The sequence below is a fragment of the Crocodylus siamensis genome, chromosome 1 (genome assembly GCF_052110815.1).
Source record: "Crocodylus siamensis isolate JL-2025a chromosome 1, ASM5211081v1, whole genome shotgun sequence".
NCBI lineage: Eukaryota > Metazoa > Chordata > Crocodylia > Crocodylidae > Crocodylus > Crocodylus siamensis.
This window is the reverse complement of record NC_143395.1, coordinates 174,188,026-174,204,988: the sequence shown is the minus strand read 5'-3', so window position 1 is coordinate 174,204,988 and position 16,963 is coordinate 174,188,026. Positions and strand designations below refer to the sequence as shown.

The window sequence follows — 16,963 nt, the reverse complement described above, 5'->3', positions numbered from 1 at the left end:
GGGAAACGTAGTCCGGCCCCGCTCGCTTTAACCCCGCGGCGACGGGGTGAGCAGCCCCCTTGTGCCAGCCCCCTCCCTCGTGGCCTAGGGGCTGCCTGTTGCCCAGCCCCCCCTGCGGGGGTTAAGCCCCTTCCCACGGAGTTCCCTGTGCTCTCGTCTCCATCCTGAAGGCCACAAGAACCAGGTGGCCCCAGGCCCCTTGGCCCCCCAGGGAGCCTGCTTCTTGCTCTTTGCCTGGGGAAAGGAAACACCTGCTGTTTTGGGGGCGGAGATGCACCTCACCCCCTGCCTCTCAACGTGCTGGAGGTGCCCATGTCCCTAGTGGGGAGTGCGAGGTTGCAGAAAGGGTCCCATTTAGGAGGAAAAGTCACCACCGGCTACCCAGCATCCGCTTCCTTCGGCTTCCGTGAGGTTGCCTTTTCACGGCTGTAAGGGCCAGAAGCCCCCCTTTCATTAAGGAAAGCTAAGCTTAATCACTGCAGCAGCCTCCAAATACTGCCCGCTATTGCAAGCATTGGCAACAGGCAGATGTTCCCTGGTGGATTCTGCTTTGGGCTGTAGTTGAAAAGACACAGGGATCACAGTGTCATCAGTGGTAGCCTTAGGGTTGTTGGGGCCCTGGGCAAGAGTCAGTTGGGGCCCCTTAGAGGCCTAATTCTGATGACTGATAAGCAAGTCAGACATTTGTTGCAAAATTTTGGGGGCCCCTAAAGTGTGGGGCCCTGGGCGGTCATCCGGTTTGCCCTCCCCTAAGGCTGCTGCTGGTGCAGCGCCATAAGAGGCCATATTTAATGTTGATCTTAGATGTGAGAGGTTGTCAGGCTGATTTTTTAAGATAATTTTTAATGAGTTTACTGCAAGGGCTGGTGAAAAGGCGTAGCATTTTAGCTAGGAAGTGGGTTTTGGCTTTTGTTCTCGTTTAAAATACAAAATACATTTCTTCTAAGAAATGGGCTTGGAAATGCAACCTTGTAATCTCTCCAATACACACACCACTCCTAGCTGTTATGTACTTCTTATAGGGTATTATCAGAATACAGAAGAAAGATAATGGGCCCCAAGAGGGCCAGCACACTTCTGTGCAGTTCTTCAAAGACTCACCTACTGGGTTGCAGGATCAGACTTAATACAGGAAACACTCTGGGAAGCTGAGCTTTGCTGTGTGAATGCTGACTAGCCAGCTATCTGCAGGCAGATAATATTAGTAGGTTCGGCCCAGCATTCTCCTGCTCTTTGTAGCATTTCGCTGTTACATTTCACATTCAGGAAAAAGCATGCCAACAAGACCTTTACTGGCATGGAACCACAGCACCATCACAATATCCTTTCCTGCTTAACAGCTGGTCTTTTCAAGTGCTTTAAAATCCACATGCTTATTCAGACTGCCTGGAAAATTGTCTCATGACACATCTGGCACAGAGCTAGCTATCCAAATCTCTTCATTTGAAGAAGAGGCTTTTGAGAGACAGCCTCCATTAAAAGAAGGCATCAAAATGTTAGGGTTCTCCTGGGTTGTTTGCACACTCCTTGTGGTCAAATGATGGTTGGCATTAATCTCAGGTAGAGTATCCAACACCCACTCCCCCAGTAGGTGAGCACTATTTAAAAAATTACTCAGAATAAAAGCTGGATCTGTAATGTGAAGGAGAATGTGGCGAAATGCCGGGCTAGCGGCTCCGGCACCGCTTAGGGGAGCTGCGGGCTTTGCGGAGTTGTGCGAGCGCGCGGCTTGTGGGGCGGGATTGAGGTAGCTCTTAGCCGCCCTCGAGGTTCGCCGAGTTGGCACAAGTAGACGACTTAGAGTAAGTAGTTAGTGTCTCTTAATCTATCGGGTGTCCGTTGGTTCACGAGGTTCCAGAGCCAGCCCTTGCGTTCCAGCAGTGGAGCTGGTCCAAAGCTAGGTGCGGCTGCCGACTCCTTAAGTCCCAGAACTGGTCAACGGCTCATTGAGATGGAATGTTAGTTATAAAAGTTATTACGGAGCAGATATAGAGTAAAATAAAAAGATTTATTCACTCACCTGGCCTCACCCTCTTACAAGTAAGAGGGGAGGCCGGTTGGAACGAAGTTGCAGTAAATACAAGTATAGCGAGCGTAGGTATGCTGTCTAAGCTACGATGAGAGGCAGTCGAGAAGCGGAGTCCCCGATGTTTCTTCAGTTACAGTATGCTGGATACTACAGGGGTCTGTTGGTTCACGGGGTCCCAGAGCCAGCAGCTGCCGGCTCCTTAAGTCCCAGAACTGGTCAACAGCTCATAATTGGGAAACACAAAGCAATACTGTAACACAGTGAATAGTTGTCAGTGGTCGGATTTCTGAGGCCTTTATCTTCGCTGGGATACGCCCAGGCGGGGAGGCTGAGAACCGGTCTGCGGGGTGATCAGGCCCACAGAGTTTTCCAGTTGTCGTCTCTGCTGCTTCCTGCTTTTTTGCCTCTTTTATAAATGTTTGTTGGACTGCCTCTATGACACTAACTATAGTATACAGATAGGATAATTTTCTTTTACATAATTATTGCTAGGCAGATTTTCTACATAAGTTTCATTTCTGCAGAAATGACACTTTTAGATAAGAAATGAAATTTACAGAATGCGCATGTGTAGCTTAATGCCAGTGGAGAGAAGTACAAAGCGTTCATTTTGATTAACAGTCCACTTCAAGGTTACATAAATGTGAGAGTGCCGCGCGGCAGTTAGACACACACAAAAAAAGAGAAAATAATATAAAGTCTTTGCTAAAAACTATAAGATAGTTACAGAGAACAGCTAACTAATCAAGGAGTTGTTTGCATGTTTCACAGCAGTGCAGTCTGGATAGTGCATCCCAACTTGGTGTTCATGAACCTCCAGGTATGGTGTGCAAAACCATTGCATATTGATTGAGAAGCAGCCTTTCTGATGGTCTGTACATTGTGGGGAGACACACTGAGCACATGTGCATCACTGGTGATCCTAATGTAGATCAAGATCCCCATTTTCTCATAGCCAGCCATTGTTTTGGGGACATTTGCAATCTTTATCACATATGAATTAACCACATATCCAGCACCACAGCATCAGTAGTCAGTTTGCCAAACACCAAACTGCCAGTCTGTGTCTGGGACACAGGTTCCAGTAGCAACCCATATCCGTGTTGGTATGGACACCTTCATCTGCGTGCCCTGGTGCTAGATAGATGGTTGAGCTAACTCCTCATTTAGTTCCACAAAGAAAACCTGAAGCCACAGCTGGTCACCCCAAGGGACAGAAATTACACATAAACCGATATAAGTGATTGGAAACCAGTTCAAATCTGTAACACAACAGAAGTTCAGTGCACATAAACCACTTTCTAAATAGCTGAAACCTGTTTAAGATAAACTGGATGAAGAATATAGTATCAGACTTAACTGATTTACGTTAAATCAGTTTATTGAACTTCTGTCCCAGATGCCCTCCAGATTCAAGTTAACTCTCATCTCAGGATGTTTTGCACCTCCCCAACAAACCCCCTCTTGCAGGGTGGGTGGGCTACCCTTGGCCCAAGCTTTCTGCTCCAGCCAAGCAGGGAGGCATGATCCCCCTGGCTTCTGGCCTAGGTCACAAGAGGCTGCATTTCCAGAATCAAAAGTGAACGTGTGTTCGCTTGCTTGTCAGTTCAATCTATGCAGCTTAGACTAACCAGGGAAGCATGAGTGACTGGTGCCTCCTAAATCTGGGGGGCACCTGCAGAAACCACCAATGGCAGCAGCCCTGTTGGGGGGGCACCAGCCCTACTGACAGCATCAGTGTCGGTCACTGGGGGGGACACGTGCTCCCCTGTGCACCCTCTACCAGTCGCCTATGCTGGGAAGTTTGAATCAATTTAGCCTCAGACTTTTTGACAGTCTGTACTTTTAAATCTGCCTGATGGTGCAGTCCCATCACTCTCTACTTGTGCCCCTGCTCCTGAGCTGCCACTCAGGGGGAATCCGAAGCTTTTACAGCTTGTATCAAGCATCCAAAGTCTGTCATGTCACCAGGCAGTCTGCATGATATTATCACCAATATCCACTGCTGCCTTCTGAGAGCCACCAGCCCACCAGCTGCAGAACTGGTGTTACTTTTGCAGCGACAATAACTGCAACAGGTACGAATGAATGCAGGATTGGAAAGGAGTCTCATGGGCTATCAAGTCCAGATCTCAGGTCATCATGCTGAACTGGATCTAGGCCTGGACAGCAGCTAGAGCAGAAGTGCAGAGCATGCAAAGCTGGACATGCTTTAGTTGATTGTGTTGGGTAGGTCAGAAGATTACTGTGGGGGATGAATTCTTGGCTCCCCACGATTCAATATCTTTTTATCAATGAACAGTGTTTCAGTTCACAGAGCAAGGTAATTACCTCTAAAATCAAATGAGAAACACACTTCACTTTAGCAAGGTTTAGATCCTATCAAAATGAGTTTCAAACATGAATGAAATTGTATGGAAAATACTTCTTAGTTTTCACATGTATTTTCTTTAAAAAATCCAACATTTTGCTCTATTGCTGTAGTAAGGTCAGTCAATATACAAATACTTTTTGATATAAAGCCAGGCCATATGTGACTAGAATTGATTGCATTGATCCCAGAGGAAGGCATTCAGAGATTAATTCAGTGAGGGACTTGGCCCCTTAAAACAAATGCTTAGATGGGGAAAAAAGCTTAGATTCAAAACATCTGCTCAGATGCTCCTACCTACTGGCACTTCTGGTTTGAGCTTGATTTCTTCTTCTGTGCATACCCTGGACTGCCCCGATCTGAGCCGTTTAGCACTTGTCTCCTGCCTCAATTCAGTCGGCATCCAGAAACGAAACATTTCTTCACCTCAGCTCTCTGAGGGACCTGATCAGGTGGGGAGGCTAGGGTTGCCAACCCTCCAGGATTGCCCTAGAGTCTCCAGGAATTTGATATGAATCTGCAGGAGACTGCTGAATCACCCGGGAGATAAACTGTAGGGCAGTCATTAAAATGAATATTAAATGTTGAATACAAGTTATACAGTAGTCCAGTGGGTTCTTACAAACTAATAGTAACATGCATTTGCCTTCCTGACGTAAAGTCTATGCACCATAATCCGTAACTGATGTACACAAATGTGCGAGCACGTTGGCATTGTGTTTTGCGGGCTTGTTGGCACTCCAGAAACCTCTCAGAATAGATTCAGACAGAGTTGGCAACCCGAGGGGAGACTCTGAGACCACCTGACATGATCAGGCTTCTCAACAAATGTGGTTCAGGAGGAGGTCGGGGGGGGGGGGGTTACACTTGTTTTTAAAGCACTAATGGACACCTGAAGGCTCCAGTGCTGGCACAAGGACTGGGAACCCAGGGGTCTGTTTCCTGTTTGGCCTGGTGGAACTCAGGCCCCACTTTCCACTAGTGTTGCCTGGTGTACAATGATTATTGTATTTGTACAATAACTTCAACCTTTTACAATGTACCCTCAGTAACAATAAACACATTCAGAATGTACAGTCATTTTTAAGACAGCTAATTGATATAGCAGATGTAAAACCCAAGCCATGTTCAGGGAGTCTTAACCAAGTTGGGGGGGTTGGGTTTTTTTGCTGTTATTCTTTTTTAAGGACATTTTGTTGTGTTCCAAGCCAAATCAGCCAAAACAGATTCCAAATCCGTGAGTCAATCCAGAACCATAAGTGGTCCTACTTCTGGCAAACATCCTCCACCCCATCTGGGATTTCAGATGTTATCAAAACCTTTGGTGGGTATCCTACTTGCAGGCCCAAGCCTGTAGGCTTGGGGTTCAGATGCCCCTGGGTTTTGTTTGCCCTCAGCCATAAGGCCCCAGGAGCAAGCTAGGGAGGAGTCTCCCCTTTCCATAAAGTGGGCAGAAAGCCAAGACCTTCCCACTCCAGCAGCTAAGTGGGAGGGTTACTATATGTTACTTTGGTAGGTACTATCCCTGTGCCAGGAGAGCAGTCTTCCCTGAGTGCAACTAGGAAGACTGTCTCCATGGTCATGGTGCTTCCCTTGCCAGGTAAGCACAGCCTACATTTGATCTGAGCCTTCAAGAGGCCAAGAAGAAATTTGGGGTTGGCTGCCAGCCATGCATGCATGCCCCTGGCAGCTGGGGGGCACAGCAGTGCTGGCGGTGGTGGGAGCACGGTGGCAGTGAGCCGGGAGCTCCCACAGATGTTGCTGGCACTGTTTGGGGGGAGGGCGGGTGAGCGCCGACCATGGGTTGGTGGCCACTTGCAGGTGCCGCGGGCAGCATTGGCCAGGGCTGATCAGGGATCAGGTGCACTGAGCAGTGACTGCCCACAGGTGCCGCTGACCTTTTTGCAGGGGGTGCACCTGCTGCCAGTATTTTTTTTATGACCCCCTGCCTCAAAATACAGAAGTGTATCGCCTTTGAGCATCTAGTTCTCACTCACACACACAGGCGAGCTCTGAGGAGCCCTACAACGTCAAGAAGAAGACTTATTCGCATCTTTTTTTTCGGCACACGATAGTTTTCCAGCGATTATGATACGTTTGTGCTTCCAAAAGGATCACTTCACACTAAAGACCTGGCCAGGCTGACTTGCACCGGGGGCTGCGCGGGGCACCCTCCAGCCCTGCCAGGGCTGCTCCGCGCAACCCTGTGCTGGGCGGCCGAGGGAAGGGGCCCAGGGCGCTCCTTCGGCGTCCTCCTGCCGATGTGGGGAGAGGAGGCGATGCCCACCCAGGCCGGGGGCCGAGGCAAGGCTAGGGGAGGCCCCGGACCCCGCGCCCCGCCCCGCAGCGCCATGGCGGGCTCGCCCGGCCCTCTGCTGCTGCTCCTGCTGGTGCTGCGGGCCCTGGCAGCGGCCGAGTGGGACCTGCGCTTCAAGGCGGCCCCTGCGGAGGCGCCTGTGCGGCTCTTCACCGAGCCCGAGCTGGCCCGGTACAGCGGGCAGCAGGTACGGCCCGGCCCGGCCGGACACGCGCGGCGCCCCCCACTGTGGGGGAGGCGGCCGGGACTAGCGCGGGCTTGGGGCAGTGAGGAGACGGGGGCACCGCTCGCCACCCCTGCTCCCCGCCCACTCCCCCAGCGGCGTCTGCGGGCGCTCGCCCCCCGCCTCGCCTCCGGGGCACGCGGCGCTCACGGCGTTGTTCTTAAAGTCTGCACTTCGGGAAGGTGGAAAACGTAGCTCTTTCTTTCATAGATCCATCAGCTGTAAGGCTAGAAGGGGCCTCGGAAGATCGTCGAGTCCAGCCCCAAATATGTATTTACTATATATATATATATTATATAAAAGAAAGAGCTACGCTTTTTACATTCCCAAAGCACAGACTTTAAGAACAAGGCCAAAAAACATGAGAGTTGGCAATACAGTAATGCTTTGATTATGTTTATCATTCTCTCTGGCGAAGGGAGGCCTGAAACTAAAAGTACACCCAGGAGTCTAGGTACGGTGCTAGATATTACCCCAGACCAAGGCAGGCCCACAATTTTTGGGGGCCCCCTGCCCCGAAGAAGCCGGCAGCAGTTGGGGTGGTGGCGAGCGGCCGAAGAAGCCAGTGGGAGCAATGTCAGCAGCAGGGGTGGTGGTGAGCAACTGGATGCAGGGGGCCCACTGTAGCCGCAGGTTTGTGGTACAGGACAGGCGTACGGACTGGGGCAGGGGTTTGCTTTCCTCTGTGCCTGCGTCTTTACCTGGCATCGCTGACACCTTTCGTAAAGTGGCTTTGGGTAAATCCCGTATCTTGTATTAGGCCAACTCAAATAGAAGCAGGAAGTCAGCTGCCATGCTTCCCCTGCTTCAGCCAGGTAGGTTAGGATACTAGGTCCATGCTGTGCCAGGACTGACTGCAGCCCTATGCAGCATTTATGTTCTGGTTTGCATGGGGTGGTTTGCATAGGGATGGTCCTACCTCAGGCAGGGGTTTGGACTTTTCACAACCCATGGGTCATGACCCAAAAGGGGGGTGCAAGAATATATGAAAGCGTGGCGAACAACCTTTAAAAATGGATCAACACACTTTAAAAATAGATTCTCCTTTAGAGGAGAAAAATGTGGGAAACCACTGCATCTTCCCTTGCAGGATGGTAGAGGTCCAGCCTATGAGGGGCTGCTTAGGGCTTCCCCTGCCCCTACACACTCTGTGGGGGCTGGGGCCCAGGGGCGGGGGCAGCAGGTGAGGAGTGAGGGGCACTGGGTCTGTACTGGCTATCAATGTTTACAAATGGGTCCCGGTACAAAAAAGGTTGAGAACCACTGGACTAAATGACCTCTAAAGGTCTCTTCGAGGCCAACTTCTCTATGACAGGCAGGGGAAGGAGAGCAGGACAGGCTGTAAGTGAGGAGTTATCTTTGTGTTAAGAAATGGGACTGCTCTGGGGTGACTCACCTGGCCCACAAGCGAACCTGCTCTCTTGTGGGGGATGCATGATGTCTGAGCAGGCTCACGTATTGCACACCACCCCTCCTCTACGTACAAACAGGACGGCTATGTGTTGCCAGGCCTATGCAGCTAGCAACTAACAGAGATCTTCCTTTACCCTAACAATAATGGCAAATAATTATGAAGTGGGAGGTCCCCATGACATTTATACAAATTCTGCCTGATTCTAGGTTTGTCGTGTTGTAAGAATTTTAGCTAGATTAATACAGCGCCTCAGGTAAGCAGTTATCTGTATGCACGCATGTAGAATTACAGGCCAAGTAGTTTACAATTCAGATTTAGAAATGGCAGAAACAATGATGCTAGAGCAGGTTGGGGGGAGTGAGAGCCAGGACTACAAAAAGACAATAAAAATGATATTGGTCTTCTATGCACAGTCTAATAGTGCAAATCGTTTGCTAAATTAAAGTTCTCCTTGTAATGAAGAGAGTGGGAAAGGAGGCTAATAGTGAGTAGAGGGGAAAGTGAGGGGGAAAACTAGGTTATTTGATGAGAAATGTAAAGGGGGTTGGGGTATAGTGAGGAGGCAGACAGTTAAGGGAGAGTATGAAAGACAACATGGGCAAAGAGTCGGTGTGGTCAGTTAATACGGTCAGTAAGCAGGATAGGGGGAGGATTGTGTAACACGGTGGTCCTCATCCTTGTTAGATTCAAGGCATCCCTTGTTGGACTTAAGACACCCCTCAGAAAATGCCAGCTCTTAGTTTTCACTTCTGTTTTGACTACAGAAAAACACTAGAGCAATTCTTCTGTTGTAAAGAACTCAGAAAGTGCACAACAGGTCTGACTGGTTTTAACACTGTCAATCCCTGGCTTTGTTATGTGAATCGTGTTTCCACACCCAACAGTGCTAACATTGCATGGCACCCCACAGCACCCTTAAAGGTACGGGGGGGGGGGGGGACACAGAGAATTACAGCTTTAACTTCTCTTCCCAACTATGCAGTTAGTCAAGTAAATAATACCACCAACCCCACCCCCCTGCTGGTCAGTAAACAAGCAGCCAAGAACGAATGGTTGGTAGTGATCAGCTGAAGGAATCAACAAACAGTATACCAACTGATGGTGACAATTCACAAATGATTGGATGCATTGGAAATGAGGACTCTTTTTGTATTGTGAAGGCAGGGGGCTGTTTGGTATCTGTTGGTTAGATTTTCCATTTCCAAACAGCTCAGCTCCTACAAGTTCCTGTTGATATCAATGAGATCTGCTTGCTGCAGGTGGGCACTTTGAAAAGAAGGGCCTCATTTGGTGCAGTGGTAAAATCACATTTTGCAGGCCAGAATTCTTTCCTGATGTATTGGCATCTGTGACTTGTAATTTAAGCTTAGAGTGGGGATGATACTGAGGCTAAGAAGTATAGTTGATGTTCGTGTTGAAATCTTAACCAAATAGTTCCAAGCATGACTTGTCTGCAAAGTAATAACTCTGTATGGTTGTGAATTTTCTCTTGTATAAAAAATACTGACATTTCTGAAGTACTTTTATAAATTCTTCCTAGCACCATTTACAGTATTGTAAAGAAAGGAAGGTAAGCATATTACCCTTCTTAAGGGAAGTATGTTGCCTAAAACTAATAATTGTATGTATCTAGCATCTTTATCCAAGTGTTTCAGGGAACTAAATAAAAATAACTTCCTGAAGGCCAAACAGTAAACTAGCAGCAAAATTTGGAAGAGAATACAGGTTTCACTGTTCTTGTTTTCCTACTCTAATTTTTCCTTATCCATGGCCATTAAATATGTAAATGTTGAAAAATCCTTGATAGATAGGTCATAAAACGGTCAAAGAGTTGGGACTTTTGATTAATGCAGGAAGAGCTCAACAGTCCTTTCCTCACCTTGGCACACGTAACAATAGAAGTTCCTTCCCAAATCATAGTGTGCAAATAAAACAAGACCATTACTCTCTCAGGTATTTCAGAGACAAGAGATCTTAATTGTCTTTGCAGCAGTGATAGCTTCTTCTGGGATGATCAAGATAACTACTAGAATCATCAGACAGTGACCCCAGTGTCTCCAGTATGAGAGAGCTTCCTCCTCCCCCACAGCAACCGGTACAGCAACAGAATGGGATATTCTTCCTGTTTCCTTTCGGACAAAAATAGAACAGACACCAGAGATGATCTTCCTTACAAGCATTTACAGACAGTTTCTCATTTTTTAGATGTCTGTAGAATGTTGTGAAGCAGAAGTATCAAATCATGCAAGATACAGAAATACAAAGCCTCTCATATTTTCTCCTTCACATCTCGCCTCGAATGCCTCCACATTTCTCAGCATCATGGCTACCTGTTTACCTTTCCAAACTGCTGCAGTCTCTAGTGAGATAAACCTCAACAAAAATTCCTCCCATTTACAAAGTTATTTGCTCACGATGAGTTCTGCAGTTTTGAAAGCTGTTGAGATTAAATGAAGTATCTTATTCTGATACTGGCCTAGAAGGCAGGACACTTAGGCCTACTGATTTCAGACTAAATGTACTGTACCCCAAACAATCTTCTGTTCGTGTTCTATTCCAGGGGCTGGCAATGTTTTTGGCTGGAAACACAAAAAACACCCCAACCTTGACCTATGCCTCAACATGGGTGGGGGAGCTGCGATGGGCTTGATCCATGCTGCCCCAGCCTCTTCCCTGGCATGCACCCTGAGGTGTACGTGCAGCCGGTAGCAACTACAATGTGGGCTACTTGCACTTGGTGGTGGGCAAGCTGCAGATACCTGTACCAGGGTCCAGGGCCCTGAGTGGAGGCTCCACAGACCTCGGTGCAGCGGATTGTAGCCTCCCAGCTGCTTGACACAACTGGCTTTGGTTCTGGGCAGCTGCTGCCTGCCACAGAGCCCAGGCTGCTCACAGCAGGTGGTGAAACCATTGCACTGAGGTCTGTGGAGCCCTGGCCCAGCTTGTTGCTGGCAGTGGGTGCACATGTTCCTCAGGGTGGGCTGTGGAGGAGGGGCCAGGGTTGTGCTGCCCCAGGCCCATTCCCCTCTGTGTGTCCAAAGGCGTGCATCCAGCTGTTGCACAAAAGTTCGTTTCTCTGGAGGCCTGCAAAGATCACAGACACAGTCATCAGCCGGTACAAAAGGATGTATTTGTTTGCAAACAAGGCCAGAGTGGGGCATTGATGCCCAAATCAGCTTCTGACAAACTAATTGTGTTTGCAAGCGGAATTTATCTTCTCTCTCCTGAGCACGTGTGCAGACACCAGAACTCTTACAGCTACTTCCGTTTCATACAAGCATACATGTAGTTACATCATTACATACATCGCATGTATAGTATAATTAGCTACTTAAGTATGCGGGGCGGAGAGATGAATATGCAACAGTTCATTAAGCATGCCCAGAAACTACAACAGTTCACCAAAAGCTCATATCCCAAGGCCAGTCAATTGAATTCCAGCTTCTGTAATCAGCATGAGAAAGGCTAAGGCGGGACCGGGGGAGAAAGGAGCCTTGGGCAGTATTTCTTTCTTATCAGGTGCAAGATGCAAGCTGTGCATTTCTAACACAGCTGCCATCATGGAGCTGGTGCCAGAGCCTGGTACAGCTGTTTGCTGTAAGTAGCCTGGGCTCTGTGGCCAGCACCAGCTGCCCAGAGCCTGGGTTAGTTGTGGTGTGCCAAGCAAAATGGCTTCACATGCCATGCTCTGGCACATGTGTTGGGGGTTAATCAGATATGTAGGTGGTGTTGACAGGATCACAACAATGACACAAACATTGCAGTTTCAGAGTTTTTTAGCTTTCTAGCTTTTTAGCTTTTTTAGCTAGTAAAGAAATGTCAGCTATCTTAAATTCAGAATGATAAAATCCTTTGGTAATGTATATGGATGTCTTCTCTGAGCAGCTTGCTGGCTGACCTCCTCAGGACTTTCTCCAGAAGTCAAGAAGACACCAACCAGCATCTTATTGACAGAGAAAATCTCTTTGAGGAAAGCACACAATGGAAGCAATTGTTTCCTAAGTAAAGCAAATCAGATTTGTGTGTGTGCGTTTGCTTTATCTGCCATTTACTGGTCCAAGCAGAATGCCCTACACCCTTGCTTCTCAGGCAACAATCAGTCACTTTCATCTAAGAACAGAATACATTACTTAATGATCTTGGAACACAACAAGGATGATGACCTGGTTCCAGAAAAGGGAAGTGTTTTGTATGACCCTTAGATTCCCGGGTAAGTGGCAGTCAAAGAAAGAAACCTGGAACTATCATTTCCTGAGATTAAGTGTTTAAAAGTTTGTCATGGATGATTTCAAATACTGGCATTTAATCCTGGAATTTCAAGTTATCGCCTGTGGAAGCAAGAGAGAGCTCTACAGAGCATAAATATATACGTGCCTTCAACAGACATCTGTTGACTAGTATTCAAATAGTGAAAACAAGCTTCAGAATGGGAACAGGGAGGATACAGTCTCTCTGTGTACAACAGCAGCATTAATAATACTATTAGAGCCAATCTCTTGATACTAACGATGAGATTATTCATATAAACATCAGATAATGAGTGCTGGTTATATTTTTGAGTGCATTAAATTTTTATGACTTACAGCTTTATGGCATTCCCTCCCCCTCCTTCCCCCACCCCTTTATGGTCCAGAAATCTCTCTTTGCTCTACTGTACAATGCCAGTAGCTGACATAGGGATGCACGACTGGATGGCAGCTGACATCCTTCATAATGCCATATTGTATAAATGCCAGCTTCTCACTGTCAAAGGAGAAATCTTTTTCTTTGCCTTCCCCCTGCCCCCCTACCAAGTATGTAATAGATTTTTAGGCTGACCAAAAACCCCTGGATGTGAATTTAGTGCACAGTGGTCATGACTAAAGTGGATACAGAATACAGAGTGAGGAATTTGTTCTCTCCTGAGTATTCTGCTCCATCTTAATATGTGCTTTTTTCTCCACGTAATAACCTCTAGAGCTTATACTGGCCTCTGTTTCTTTCCAGGAGGGTCAGCCTATTTACATGGCAGTGAAAGGAGTGGTTTTTGACGTTAGTTCTGCAAAAGGTGAGAGTTGATTTCTCCTTAGGGTTTCTTCCCCACCTTTTCTTCTCCTCAGTCATCCTGTCATTGTTCTTAAATGTGGCAGACTATTAGAGAAATTCAAATTCGGTTTAAGTACAAACACCATGCCTGTTTTCTTCCTCATTCCTTCTCCAACACCTTCCCACACTGAGGCCATGTGTAAGCTGCAGTCAGCTGTCTAGTGGCAGCACATGCAGACACACCCAAGTTAACTTTAACTAGCTTGGGTACTGACAGAGTGAAGTCACCCCCCCCCCCATACCTACTTTCTGAGCTCAGTCCACAGTCTGCTGAAGTCAATGGAAGAACTACCTCTTGCTTCAATGAACTTTGATTTACAGCCCAAACTGTTTCCTTCTCATTTATAAAGTTCACTTTTTCTTGAGGCTTTTTTTATGTCTCAGCAGTCACTTTGGAACCTGATGTTATCCTACATCCTAGCTAGGCTGAATTTCAATCCTAGTGGAGAAAAGATTATAGTGTACATTAAGTCTGTCTGAATTAGTGAACGTAGACTCTAGGGGGTGGGAATATGATGGTGGGGGTGGGCAGTGACATGCTGGTGCCCTGCCCCTGCCGATTCTGTTGCCCCTTACTGACAAGCCACCCCCCACCCCTGCTGCTGCTCCTCACTATAGACCCTCTGACCCCAGCCCTGCCAGTGCCCCTCATTCCCAAACAGCAGCACCCTGTTCCCCCGCCTCACTCCCTGCAGTCACCTGCCCTACCCAGCCCTGCTGGTGCCCCTCACTCCCAACCTTCAGGCCTCTGGCACTGCCAGTGCACTGCATACCCAACCCAGTGTCACCCATTGTGTCCGCCGTGCCCCTCACTCCTGATCTGCAGCTCTCTGCCTCCCTCCCAGCCCTGGTGGTGCCCCTCTCACCCTACCCACAGCCCCTGCCCTCCAGCCCTGCCAGTGTCCCACACTCTGGACCTGCAGCCTCTGCCCCATCAGCCCTACTGGTACCCCTCACTCCCAACCCACACACCCCCACCCTCCCAGCCCTGCTGCCCAAGCAGCTCCCGCATTGTGCGCATGCAGGCTCACACACACGCACTCTCTGTCTCTTACCTGGGAGCTTGCCAGAGCCCGCACAGAGAGTACATGACCCCCAACAGCCAATTACATTGCCCACTGCTGCCACCCCCCAGGCAGTCAGCCTGGGAGAGCAGAAAACCTGGACATTTGCTCTTATTTTAAAAACCCGCCTGAATGCAGCACAGGGGCCAAAAAAAGAGGAGACGTCCGGGAAAACCTGGACTTATGGTAACCCTGAGTATGCCGGTCACTTCTGGACTTTTGGTCCAGCAGCCAACCCACTACAGCCTGGGGGTTGGAAACCTCTGATCTAATCTAGGGTTTTTCAGGAGATAGTTAACATGCATTAGTTACACTGGGTAAAAGACACACCTTCTTTGGAATTAAGATAAAGCCCATTTAGATTGTGTCTGTGTTATGTTTTCTTTACCTAGTTAGTGGATTTGCTGGTTAACTTGAGGTAATTAACACATTTATTAAGGTCACTATGAAAACCTCCTGAACATTTATGCCAGAACACAAACATACAGCCATTTGTTCCTTACCTTAGACTGAGCCCTAGCCTAAATAAGCTCTGGGCATGATGGCACTGCTCACTTACCATGCCATTCTGCACTGTGCTTCTGACGAGGGAGATAGTGCAGATGGAGCACTATATTTTCAACCCAGCACAGACTGGCACGGTAAAGGAGACACAGAAATGCCATCTCAGGATTTATCTAGACTGCAGTCTAAAAGGTATTCGCAGTTCCATGTAAAGACCTTGTGTAGGAATGTTTCACTCAGCCAGTGATAAAGGCACCCTATCTTGTCTACTCAAGGCTTGTTAAACACATTAGCTAACAAATACAAGCTGATTTACCCTAATGTACACAAGACATTAGATTATAAATTCGTGAGTATGGAACCTCTCTTTTTTATGAATATGGAACACAGCTCTAAATATTAAATGGTCAGAGGACAATACTAGGTAGGAACTAGCTCACATGAAGAGTTTTAACAATGCAATTTCTGTGTCCAGAACGGTGCAGTTAGAGGGCAGCCTAAGTGTTTGTTTGGAGATTTCAACAAAATTTGGGAAGGAAAAGGCTCAGATATGAGCACGGGTGGATCTAGGAGAGGAATAAGGGTTAGTGTGGCCACACCCTAGCATGGGCTCCTACCTACGAAAGCATTGCCTGTGCCTGTTTGCCAGCTGGCCAGCATGGGCTCCTACTAAAGCCACTGTTTTCACATGGCTCTGGAGCCCAGGGGGCAAACACCACTTCCATTTGTCCCCTGCATCCTCTTCCTCATGCCAAATTCAGACAGCAGCAAAGGTGGGGTGAATGGCAGTAACGCTCACCTGCTGGGCTCCAGAGGTATGTGAAAGCAGTGGCTCTGGAAAAAACCATGCCAACTAGCTAGTAAACTCAGAGAACTCACTGTGCATGTAAAGTCAAAGGGGCATGTGAATGCAACCCTGCCTCCATATCTGCCCTGGATGTGAATTGCTGGTTTTGGCTCATGCAGAAGTATAATGGGCTAAAGACATGCTGCTGTAAGCCAGCACAGAATGTGGACCAGTGTCATCATTATTCAGAGTCTGAGCAGTACTAGATTTCTTCTTTTCCTTGAACAGAGTTTTATGGAAAAGGTGCCCCATACAATGCCTTGGTTGGAAAGGACTCAACACGAGGAGTTGCAAAGATGTCACTTGATCTGGCAGATCTAACTCATGACACAGTAAGAAACAGGCTTGTCTGTCTTACTCCTTCTTTGCAGTTTCACTCTTTTTTTTACTTGATTTCACTGAAATATATTTTGGTGCTCCATAGTTATGCTGGACTTAATGCCTTGCATAAAACAGATGTTTATTTTCTTGGAAACAGTGTAATATTTAATTACTTTCTGCTGAGATTATTCAAGACCCCTTCTCTTATGCAGATTTCCACATTGTCACTTATCAAGTCCTTTGATTTTACTTACTTTTTAAATACGGCATAAATATGCATGTACATTTTTGCATTTTTGTCATTGTCCATATTTCATGTAGACAGGACTCACAGAAGAGGAGCTAAAGTCCCTGGATGAGATCTTCAATAATGTTTACAAAGCCAAGTATCCTATTGTTGGCTACACTGCTCGAAGAATTCTGAATGAGGATGGCAGCCCCAATCTGAACTTCAGGCCTGAGGATCAACCACATTTCAGCATTAAAGATGAGTTTTGATATATGATTTAGCATCCCCAAAAGCCCTTGATAGTCACTGTAAAACACTAGCCTCTCTCAAAAGGAAGAACACTTCGTAGGAATTGCATATGTATATCTTTTTAATCATTTTTTTAAATTGCAGTCCTCTGGATGTTGACAGCCTTACTACTGTAGTGAATTCCTCCAAGCAGTGAACCAAATTAAATTATATCAGTGGCACATAGTTGTACTATTTCCTGTGGACTACAGGATTCTTTCAATAAAATATTCCACTGCCAGTGTCTTTATTTCTCTCTTTAAAAAATAAA

At 47.3% G+C, this 16,963-nt stretch overlaps 1 protein-coding gene and 1 long non-coding RNA gene across 2 annotated transcripts in view; one reads left to right on the top strand and one right to left on the bottom strand.

Moving 5' to 3' along the window:
* Positions 1 to 1,989: 1,989 nt before the first annotated feature.
* The window catches only part of LOC149873675 (uncharacterized), a 132,079-nt gene continuing 117,105 nt past the window's right edge, over positions 1,990 to 16,963 (bottom strand). The window contains exon 4 of the long non-coding RNA XR_016442613.1: positions 1,990 to 4,362. This is a non-coding gene — a long non-coding RNA (uncharacterized LOC149873675). The remainder of the gene's footprint in view (positions 4,363 to 16,963) is intronic.
* On the top strand, positions 6,647 to 16,936 carry NENF (neudesin neurotrophic factor). The gene is made up of 4 exons (XM_090049306.1): positions 6,647 to 6,904; positions 13,341 to 13,401; positions 16,083 to 16,186; positions 16,497 to 16,936. Exons 1-4 carry the CDS (start codon positions 6,662 to 6,664, stop codon positions 16,671 to 16,673), a joined length of 585 nt encoding a protein of 194 aa, XP_089905432.1. The 5' UTR covers positions 6,647 to 6,661; the 3' UTR covers positions 16,674 to 16,936.